The sequence below is a fragment of the Lactuca serriola genome, chromosome 2 (genome assembly GCF_051521515.1).
Source record: "Lactuca serriola cultivar US96UC23 chromosome 2, Lser_US96UC23_V15, whole genome shotgun sequence".
NCBI classification, from domain to species: Eukaryota; Viridiplantae; Streptophyta; class Magnoliopsida; order Asterales; family Asteraceae; genus Lactuca; species Lactuca serriola.
Genome location: NC_136409.1, coordinates 115,571,239 through 115,583,342, shown reverse-complemented (window position 1 = coordinate 115,583,342; position 12,104 = coordinate 115,571,239). Strand labels below are relative to the sequence as shown.

The following is a 12,104-nucleotide window of genomic DNA, read 5'->3' as shown; positions in this document are numbered from 1 at the left end:
TCTTAATAAAATCCTAACACTATTCTCTATAATAGCGATCATGTTTGGATCACCCTTACGGGACACTATCAAGTTTCTTAGTTTCCTACAAATGGAACGCATGTAGCAGGTTCATATATCTAGATTATGTCTCAAATTAAAAAAGAATTAATTTCATACTTAGTCAATGCTAGAGACATATTTATGCTTTTGAAACATAGTTGATTGCATATATTTAGGTCTCTTAAATTAACCCCCATGTATGTGTTGGTGTAGTGTGTATGTGTGTTGACTCATGTCAGATCATGTCGTATTTTTTTACCAACACTCATTTATACAAAATAATATACTATAATAGGGACAAAAAAATAATGACAACTGGCAAACAGTGCATTCTACAAAATACTAGACATATTTAAAAAGAAGGTTATCAAAAACTACTTGCTTAAAAAACATAACTTGGAAACTGTGAAAACTAATTCTAAATTAAAAGGCAATTCTGGTAATCCACTTAGTAGCTCACACTCATATTCAATTCTCCTTTCAAATATTCTAAATTCCTTTAAATAACATCATATTTTAGTATCTTATACTCACGAAATAAGAAAAGTGAAAAAGTGAATAATTATATCTTATGGTTATACCGAACTTGTTGTATCACCAGTCTTGTCTTTCTTCAACACCGCTAAAGTTGAACAAATCTGCTTCCTATGTCCGTTGATGCCACTGTCTATAACCACTAAATAACCCTCAAAATGCCATTGATAGGTTCATACCCAATACTCAATAAGTCAAATAGTCAATATAATTCCCTTGATTTTCAAGTTTGAATGCCAATTACTTGCACCTATCAATGCCGTTATTTATTGGATATCATGCATGTGTAGTCAATTAAATCATGGCTTCTGTTTTGCGTTGCTCTTTTCACACAAAGCATTGCTAACTTTCATCCAATCCTAGCTTGCTAAAGATCACTAGCCCTTAAAGAAGAACAATATTAGATTAATCCGCATTTGTAGATATACAATTTATACACAACGTTTAACTTGATAAAATTTTTACATACATACATGATACATAAGTCGTATATGCAACAAATTAAGCACCAAAAACAAGAAAAAAAAAACTATTCTTGATTTCTCCATTTATACACCATGCTAAAATCCTAGTTCGTGGTTCCATTTTCATTGTATTCCCAAAGCTTGAATTCGTCTAATAAGTGACAAAGACAATGCATTTCTTTCTTTCCATTCATTTATACTTTCCTTTTGCCCTTCTTCTATGAAGCATCTATCATGGCCATCAAGTACACTCACAACCATTCTCATCGTCGGTCTTAAATCAGGGTTAGACTGTGTGCACGCCATTGCTAACTTCACCAACCTCACCAATTCTTTCCGATTATACTCTCCATCTAATCTTGGATCCACCAGTTCTTCATAATTGCCTTCGTATCTTTCAGATTCATGAACCCTTTTCACTAACAGCACCTCAGGCCGTCGGAAATCCACCGCCATCCGCCCACTCACCACCTCCAGAACCACCACGCCGAAGCTGTAGATGTCCGCCATTGTTGTAGCTTCCCCTGCCTCCATATATTCCGGCGCCATGTACCCAAAAATCCCACGAACACAAACCTTCTTGTCGACCACTACATGGTGTCCGTGTTCGTTTCTTGTTAAGAACTCTGCAAGAGCGAAGGATCCGAGTCTAGGGTTCATGTCTGGATCGATGTATATGGCGGATGATGTGATGTTTCTATGGATAACCTGTTCTTCCCATTCTTCGTGAAGGTATCGGATTGCACAGGCGAGGGATTTCACGATGTTGTAGCGATGATCCCATTTTAGGACCTGTGATTTCCGGTGGGTGTGATGGGAAAGAAGATGACCTAAAAGACGATTAGCGGAGTAGTCGTAAACCACCAGCATCTCGTTTTGTTCAGTGCACCACCCACGGAGGTGTATCAGGTTCCGGTGGCGGAGTTTCCCCAAATTTGAGAGTTCATTCGCGAAACGGAGGCGGAGCGCCGGACATGTTTTCATCCCGAGCCGCTTTACGATAATGTCATGGTTGTCAAGAACGCCGTAGTAAGCAGTTCCGAAATCAACCTCTGATAATCGATTAGATTCTGAGAAATTGTCGGTGGCGGAGAGAAGTTCTTTGTAGGTTATCTCCCTCGGAGGTTCAACCATGGGAAAGGAGCTTAATTGACGGCGGCTCATTTGTGCAGAAGAGATCATTCCGTCGCCGATATCGGAACTGTTTTCATGTTCTTGTTCAGCGGTTATGTACAGGCTTTCTCCCCTGGCAGTGGCGAAGGTGGTTGAGCCGCCACTTGAAGCAATTGCGAAAGAAGTAGTGGTGGTGGTTGTGGTGGAAGTCATGGTGGCTGTGGTGGTGGGGGTGCTACGAGTTACAGATATGTACTGTGGGTGGGATTTGAAAGAAGGAAGCTCCGGGAGGGTGGCGCAAATCCCGCCGGAAAGTGCTTCGATGATCCATTTCATACTGGGTCGAGTTTTCGGGTCATGGAGTGTACATAACAACCCGAGACGAATCATGTGGGACATTTCATGACGGTTGTAGGACCCATTTGGCAGCCGGCCATCGGCGGCGTTGAGAATCATCTTTTCGTCTGCTAATCTTCTGACTTTGTCGACGAGAATGATTTCATCATCGGGAAGTGTAATATCCACCGACCTCCTCCCTGAAGCAATCTCCAGCAAAACAATGCCAAAACTGAAAACATCAGATTTTGCGGTGGCGACACCTTTTTTCTGGAAACTCTCCGGTGGCAAATAACCAATTGTTCCGCCGATTCTTGTCGTATCCACCAGCCGGCATGGCTGGTACTGGTGGTTCATCGACGGCGTTCTTGTCTGGTACCCGAGTTCATGCTCCAGCCACCTCGCTAACCCAAAATCACCAAGCCTCGCATTAAAATGAGAATCAAGCATTACATTGCTTGTTTTCACATCACGATGGATGATCTGAGCTTCCAGCTGTTCATGGAGGTAAAACAGCGCCGCCGCTAAACCCTTCACTATTTTCATTCTTCTTTCCCAACTAAGCACCGGCACCGGAGTTCCACTGTTTTCCATCCGCCGGAAAAGCAACCGGTCAAGGCTGCGGTTTGGCATGTAGTCGTAAACGAGAAGGAGCTGATCTTCATGAACACACCACCCACGTAGCGGGACTAGGTTCCGGTGGCGGAGATGGGCTACAGCCACCAATTCCGCCGCGAAACTCTTCTCAAACCTCTCTCCCGTCTCCGCCAAACACTTCACCGCCGCCACAGTTCCGTCACTCGGCAACACCGCCCGGAAAACTCTTCCAAACCCGCCACTGCCCAAGATTTCATCCTGGCTAAACCCTTTGGTGGCTATATAAAGCTCCGAGTATGTAAAAGTCTTGGGATTGTGACCGGAAACAATCGTCTCTTTAGAAAATTGGACTCCGTCGGTGTCATGGAAGATCGCCGGCGGTGATTTTGCACAGAATCTATGAAGTGTTCTACGGAGGACTTCTTGGAGGTTAGCACCACATGATCGGGTCTTAGATGGTGGTGTTGGTGGTGTAGAAGGAGGGAGGCGGCGGTTGTGGTGATCATATGGGTGTATGTCATCGCCGTCAGATGGTAACACAAAGCAGAGGTGGTGGAGGTGCATGGTGGCAGAAGGTGGCGGAGGGTGATGGTGGTGGTGATGGGAAAGCTTGAAATGAATAAATAGGCCTACAAAAGGGGGACCTTATATTGTGTTGTCACTAGACACCAGCTAATGAACTATTAGTAAGCAAAAAGCCAAAACTATAAAAACAGGTGGAAAGGTCACTTACTAACTTTGACTTTTTTTTTTTTTTCGATTTCGGGTAAGTTAATTTTTTAGTGGGCCAACTCAATAAAATTTTAGATTATAATCATTATTATATTATAGAATATCATAATTTATTCATGTATTTGTGTTTTTTTCGTATATATTTGCCTTATGGTTTAATTTTTAGTTAATTTACTAGTGATTTTACATGGAAAACAAAGTATTTTCTAATCATATGGTTAGGTGATTGGTTATGTGGAAATGGGAAATCAAGAATGAGTCACACGTGATTTGGTAAGCGATAGATAAGTTGTGATTATTTACAAAAGTTGAAAACTAAAGAATTTGTGAAAACAAGAATAGTTGATTGTGTTAGGAGAGTGGGTATACATGAAAAGATTGAAAGATTGAATGACAATGACATTGATTGGGCTTAAAGCCTTGAAATTTTGGCTTTATGATCAATTTTTTAAAGTTTTAAGTGGTTTTATTCAACCATGGGTGGGTTGTATGTTTGAATTTTGTGATTTTAAGTAGGTCGAACTGTTTCAACGCTTTTTGTTGAGGAAGATAAGACCAAGAATTTAGTTTAGGAATAGCTTTTACAAATAAACTCTCCCAAAAATATACTTAATGGATGCCCCAAGAAGGCAAGAACAATGTTTCATTTAATAAATTACATTTCTTAGAAATAAATTACATATTAAATGTAAGCTCTCTGATTTAATTGTTTAAGTTTAGGATGCATACTATTGGAGAAATCAATAATAATATTATTATTATCATGGTTCTGAGCATATGAAGTTTTCTCAAATTTTAAGATCCGTTAAGGGGCTTTGTATATTAACCGTGGTATCGATGATGAGCAATGTAATAGTCTGATTTATCCATTGTTTTTCTTGCATTTGTGTAGAATGCTAATATTGGAGAGTTATAATTTTCTCTTTTTGAATGGCGATGGGTTAGGGGGTGTTTGAATAAATTAGATTATAGCTTATTAGCTTATTTACGATGGAAATAAACAATAAACAATAGGTGAGATGCTTATTAAAATCAGCTTATTTAGCTTATTTCTACAACAATAAACTAATTTTTAAAGATTTCTATCTAAACATTTAAACTCAACTTATTGTGATGGAAATAAACAATAAACAATAAATACCATCTTTTTTTCCTATCCAAACATCCTCTTAATTTAAATAATAATATGGTTATAGAAAGTTGATAGAAACATGCTCTCAAGAAGCAAATAGGAAAAATTAGATCAAAGCAAAAGATGATTAACACACCAAAAATCCCAATTCAAAGAGTGTAGATTAGCAATGTTGTATGCCCATTGTGATGACAAGTAGTGCTATTAATAGTAAACCATGTCTTGGATAAGGCCGCCATTTTATCCATGGTTGCTCCTCAAACGAAAGCATCCACTTTTAGCGGTGCACAATTGTTCAAGGAATGATCAAAGCAATAGAGATGCTTTTTTTTTTTTTTTAAATGCATTGCCACAAAGAGTTCACAATAAATACCCTTTATTTGTTTGTCCCAGGTGACGAAACATATTGCCGCTGTTAGACTAACTGTGCTTATATCCTAACTGCGGCTGCACAAACATCCACCAAACGCACAATACAAACAACTATGGCCGTATGCCCGTATGGCATAAGATGCCGTGAAAAAATGCGACTAGCGCTTGCTGATAAGGCTAAGGAGATCAGTTACCACCAACCTATTAAAAAACTATTACCAGCTCAACGTCACATCAGTTTCACTACAATCTCACTGTCAAATCACTAGTTTTTGAAAATGATTATCACTCCACATTATTTATTTTGATATTAAATTAAATAAAAACTAATTTAAAACATAAAGATTAGCCAATCACATGTAAAGAAACGGTCAAAAAGAGCTTAACCAATTACATGTGTCGTCTTCATCCGTCTCCATGGCCACTCCACAGCCAAGCTATCAGACATTGGAGCGGTGTTCACACGTGACTTGGTTGTCCACCTCAGCTATATCGTGTCTTTTTGGGACCCACTTCAAATAGCCTAAAGGGTGACCACAACAATAACCAACAAAGAGAGACCAAAAGAATCACTTTAGCCCCTTACATTAACTTACCATTTCTAGCAATTACGACACAATAGTAAGATCCTCTTTGCAGTGGAGGAATAGAAAAAAAGTTTGAGGATAGAACAAATTTCAATGTAAGACCTAAAGATGGATCTCCTGTGAATGAATAATGATATTTGTAATGGATAAATGAAATCTAAATATTTTCACGTAAACCTCATTCCATTCAAGATAAAGGAATATATACAAATTACATAGGAAATGCCACGAATACAATGGGCTAATATAAATTGGGCTATCTATACATGTATACAAATAATACAAATAATAATGATCCGCTAACAGCCCTTCATAGTGCGAACGGGAAGAGAATCATGAACGTTCAAGCTAGACCAAATATTTAGAAAAAGAGACGAAGAAAGACTCTTGGTATATGTCAAAGTATACTGAGAAGAAGATTACAGATGTAAGACTCGTATGAGACCAGTTGTAACCATGTCTTGAACAAATGGAGATCGATCTCAATATGCTTTGCCCGTCGATGTTTAACCAGGTTAACAGACATGTACACTACATTCATGTTGTCACAATACACAATGGTAGCCCGATGTGGTGAGTAGTGAAATTCAAGAAGCAAATTATGAATCCAACAAGTTTCTTCAATGACATTGGTAACACCTCGATATTTTGCTTCGAGACTAGACCAAGAAACGATATTATGATGTCTTGATGACCAAGACAACATGTTGTGTCCCCAAAAGACACAATATCCGAATGTAGTTCATGGGTGACTGGGTAACCGGCCCAATCAACATCAGAATAAGCAATGATGTCACAAGATGGAGAGCTGAAAAATTAAAGACTATGACCTGTAGGTCCATGTATGTAGCGAAGAATACACTTAGAGCTGTAAAGTGTTGTTATCGAGGGTCATGCATTTATAAACATATACGTTGGACAACATATGAAATATCTGGTCTAGTGAATGTGAGATACTATAATACATCGTCAATGCTACAATATAAAGTGTGGTCTGCAACTGGAGGGCATGGGCTATCAAACTTAGCAGAGAGATCAACATGTGTTTTAGAAGGTTTGCAATTAAGCATAGACGCACGCTGAAGTATCTCACTAGCATACTTCTGTTAAGATAAGAACATACCATCCTTGGATCGAGTAGTCGAAATGCCCAAGAAATAATGAAGATTGCCAAGATCGGTCATGGAAAACTCAAAACTAAGGATGGACATGATACAGGTCAGTAGTGGGGAAGAGGATCCGATGAAAATACTATCATCCACATACAAGAACAAGTAAGCAATATGAGGACCCTGCATAAATGTAAATAATAATGGATCACACTTATCATGAACAAAACCAAAACATGAGATAAACATAGTAAACCACTAAAACTAAGCTCGAGATGCCTACTTGAGACCATATAGAGATCTTTGAAGCGGACAAATGTGATTAGGCCAGGTAGGATCCCTAAAACCCGGGGGTTGCTGTATATACACAGTTTCCTGAAGATACCCATGGAGAAAGGCATTCTTAACATTGAGTTATCTGATTGGCCACTAAGGAGTTACAACAGTACTAAGAATAGTCCAGATGGTAGTTGGCTTTACAACCGGGCAAAATGTATCATCACAATCAATACCGAGTCTCCGACTCTGACCATTAGCTACAAGTCTCTCTTTGTAATGTGGAGTCAACATGAAGGTTGAGCTTCCTGATGGGCTTATAGATGCCAACTTTTGCATTAGTCACCGTAGGGTGTTGAGACCGAAAGGATTTGGTATTAGAGGGAATAGAGGAATCTTAGGTCATCCATGAAGGAGATGGAGTGGAGGTAGGTGAAAGAGCTGACTCAAAGATGGGAGTTCTCGACGATGAAGATGAGAACTAGGTGGAGTATATCAGAGTGGTAGGACTAGATTATGACAAATGAGGAATGGTGATGGATGGAGTCTCATTGAAGATAGAGTGATTAGTAGGAAGGGGGTTTCGTGAGGAACACCACCCTCGAAATGATTTTGATTGAAAGATGGTGATTGTGTGAAATCACAAGAGTCAAGGAAAGAGTATGATGGTGCGACGTTTGGGGCCATTGATTTAAAGGGGAAAACGGTTTTGTGAAAGACAACTTGGCAAGATATGATAATTTCTTGAGTATCCAGATTGAGGAATCTATAACCTTTTTTATTGTAAGGATCTTGAAGGAAAACACACGAGGTGGATCTTGGTGAAATTTTATAACGAATGGAAATATGTTGAGAACAAAGACATCCAAAAAACGAAGATGAGAGTTTGATGATTGTTTTTGGAAGAGTTGGTGTTATGGAGTGTCATTTTGGATAGTAATTGTAGGAATGATATTGAGTAAGTCTGTAGCCATGTGAATAGCTTCAACCCAATAAGTTGGAGGCATACAAGCATGAAACAAGAGGGTACGAATGACATTATTAATGGTGTAACGGATCATTTCAATAAGGGAAGTGGAAAGAGTACCATACAACCATGTCTTGACAATGGAATCCAATCTATTTCATTTAGTGTTATCGGAAGAGGCAACCAGGTTTTCGCTTAGAGTCTTTAAGTGATCGGTAGCTCTATAGCCTATGCAATGAATCTCAAATAAATCTTGCTATTTTTCATAATTCATCTTGTCCAAATCAAGAACCAATAGAACAACATGTTTGATATTTATCGTGGAAGAAGGGTTGTCAGAAAGAATAGAAGAACATTGGGACTTTGGAGATCCTGTCATGATAATTGGCATAGGAAAGAAAGGAAGAGAAAGGTTGATGAGATAAGGGTCGATGATATAGGAGTCGTTGACTTAGAAGTAGGGGTTAGGAAGAACATGGTTTGAGCTCTGATACCATGAAATCTAAATATTTTCTTGTAAACCTTATTCAATTCAAGATAAATGAATATATAAAAAATTACATATAAAATGGGCTATCTGCATATGTATACAAATAATACAAATAATACAAATAATAATGAACTGCTAATAATAAAATGTTGCCGACATAAATAATGTTTATTTTTTTGGATCAAATACATTGATGAACTTTGAATGAATTACTATTTTATCTTTGAGAAATAACAAATGTATTCTTATTTAATATTCGTTAAATTAAAATTATATATTATCAAATTACTTTTTTAAAAGATAAAAAAATAATACTAATGCCAACTTAAATTATTTATTATCTATTTTTTTGTTCTATTAAATATGGTAGATATTAAATAGAGATATCAACTTATTATAAAAACATAACAATGGCTTACATATTAAAACTATAGCATTAAAAAACAATTAATACAGAGTAAAAACAATTTGAAGGATGGAAATAAAAGATATTTACAAACTACAAAACAAAAATAGTTAATTAGGATAATGATTTCAAGATTATAATTCAATAGCTATTATGAATTACTAATATGATTGATTCTAATGTGTCTTAGTTAAAAGAATGAGATTGTGTAAATCATGTAATTTAGGAAATTTGTTGTATTTGTTCTATATATATACTTATCAATACACAAATCACTAATTAAGGTGATCATTATTAAAACCTAATAGGTATCAGCCTAATATTATTAGCCGCCTACTTTTCTTTTCTTCTAGCCTTCTCACCATGGATGGGGATTCAAATGCTACTTATTCACCTATTCTTCTTTCCACTATTATCCATATGATCACTATCAAACTTTCATCTTCCAATTACCTTTTATGGAACAAAAAAATGCTTTATCATCTAGCCTACTAGAAGCTTACCTGTTATGTTAAGGGTTCGATTCCTATGTCGTGTCCCGCTATTCTTACTAGTGAAATCTCTACATCTACTACTGCTTTTGCCTCATGGTGTCACACCCCCAAACCGGAACGGCGGAAACGTTCGGGGGCAGAGGATGTCATATACAGTATCACAACAATTAAATCATAGTAATCAAAGTAAACATAGTCATTACATTGATAAGGTAAAGTATTTACATCTGTTCGTTACATAGTTTGTATGAATCAAAAATGTATAATAAAGTTATAAAAGACGCAACTCTAAAAGCTCCGTCTTCTGAAAACATGCGAGTGTACATGTCTACCGGTTCCCTAAGAATACAAGTGGTTTTGAAAATGTATCAACATTTAAGTTGGTGAGTTCATACGCATGTTTTTGAGATGGAAAAGCTTGCCTTTGTTCCTTGAAAATGTTATAATGTATTTCCAGAAAATCCAATATTTTCTTTAGTGAATGCAATGTAGTCTTATAAAGAGATAAAACTATTTCATGTAATTGTATATTGTATTAGTGTACCCAGTACTAGAAAACTAGTGTACCGTAACTATATTTGTATGAAAACCTTTGTATGTATGTCTGGATACCACCAATTGTAGTGTAAAGTAGTGTATAGTAATATTGTTTGTATGAAAACCTTTGTACGAATGCCTGGATACCACCAGCTGTAGTGTAAAGTAGTGTATTGTAGTTTTATTAAATAAAATAAAACCATTGAAGTAGTGTTAATACTGTAAACAAATGTTTTTTTTAAAACTGTTGTGAATTTCATATAACCATGCTAAACTGACTAGTGGCCTCTACGACTTTCTTCAGGCGTCAGAATGTTATAACGTTTGTCACCCCAAACCTTCTAGCCTAACTGTAGCTAACCGTTGGCCTCTATACGGGATTGAAATCCCGTATAGATCTATACACAAAGTCACGCTCTCCCACCAGGAGATTCTGGCTATACATTATAGGACTTAGCCATGTACCCTGATGTGTACAATTGAAGTAGTAGCTCACAACCCTGTATTTACTAGTTTACGTCTAGTGTAGTAGTGTTCTTTTGTACTTGAAACTGTATAAATTACCTTGTAGTAATGTACTTGTATTGTATAATAATTATACTTAAATAACTATTTAGCAGTGTATCCTTGAATCCATGTATTAGAGTGGTGTTCCACAAGCTATCCCAACTATAGTTATTATATACTTGTTTATGAATAGTATTCTTGAATTCATAAAAAAGAGTAGTGTTTCCCAAACTATACCTATTATAGTTTGAATGTATGTTCTTGTATCAATTCTTGTACTTTGTTAAATAGTGTAGCAGTTCACAAACTATATTAGTTATAGTTTAAATGTAATGCACTGAAAAGCTTTGCAATTTACTATGTGTATGAAGTAGTGAAAAGTACCCTTTTGCTCAACATGTTACAAAAGGAGTTATAAATATACAGAAATATATTTTTTTAAATTGTAGTGGTAAATTAGTTTGAATCAGTCGCAAAAAGGTTTTGAAATCGTATGAATATTAACACAAGAATCCTTGTGTTTTACTTGTATTCCTCCCGTAAAATTATTGAAAAAAGTGAAAATGTAGGGGTATGAACTCACATTGAATGTGCGCTCGTGTTTGAATAGCGAGCTGTAGAGATGATCCTTGGGTAAGCGTACGTGTGAATAACGTTATCCTAAAAATAATTCTATTTGACGTCGTATTTAAATTAATAAGATGTTAATTTAAATAATTAGTGAAATAATGATTTAAATAATAATTAAAGTGTTAAACAACACTTAAATTATGTAAGGGATACTTACAAAATTATTGGAATTATTTGAAGTGTCGAAAAGGGTTTTCGGTGGACAAATGGAGTTTTCGGTGTGTTCTTGGGGGTTTTCAGTTGGATCTTGATTAATACTTGATGATTTCAATATCTTGATGAATGTTCTTGGTGTTCTTGGTGTTCTAGGTGAAAATAAGAAGATCTGGGTAGGATACTCTTGAATACATGATGTTTACGCATGATAGTTGAGAGCGAACTGGAAGGTGTTCACGGTTGGAAAAGTGGGAAATTAATTGAGTTTACTGCCAAAACACTTATATATAGAAAGGTTTTTCGGCCTTAAAGGGACTTTAGCTTTGGGTTCTCGGTCCACCAATGGAATATTGATGGAGTTTTCGGCCCATTAAAGGGTGTTTTCGGTCATGCTTGTCCGAAAACTCTTGTTCTTGATTTAATTCAACCGCAAACTCTATTTGGATTAGATTCTTTGGCCATAAACTCCTAGTTTCTTGATTACCGGAATTTCTTATATGGGGGGTTCTTTCATAGTTTAAACCTTAGTCTTTTAATTTATGTTAATTTATAATATCATAAATCAACTTAAGACTTAATCTGCCTTTAGTTATTATCATATAAGCATACCCTTAAGGCAATAG

The 12,104-nt window shown here is 36.6% G+C and overlaps 1 protein-coding gene across 1 annotated transcript; it reads right to left on the bottom strand.

Annotated features, from left to right (window-relative positions):
* Positions 1–962: 962 nt before the first annotated feature.
* LOC145086665 (receptor like protein kinase S.2-like) lies at positions 963–3,761 on the bottom strand. The gene has a single exon (XM_079024487.1). The coding sequence runs from the start codon at positions 3,648–3,650 to the stop codon at positions 1,164–1,166; it is 2,487 nt and encodes an 828-aa protein (XP_078880613.1). The 5' UTR covers positions 3,651–3,761; the 3' UTR covers positions 963–1,163.
* Positions 3,762–12,104: the final 8,343 nt, after the last annotated feature.

Excerpts from the sequence above, each read along its gene's own strand:
- LOC145086665 (XM_079024487.1), bottom strand. The coding sequence starts at position 3,650 with ATGCACCTCCACCACCTCTGCTTTGTGTTACCATCTGACGGCGATGAC.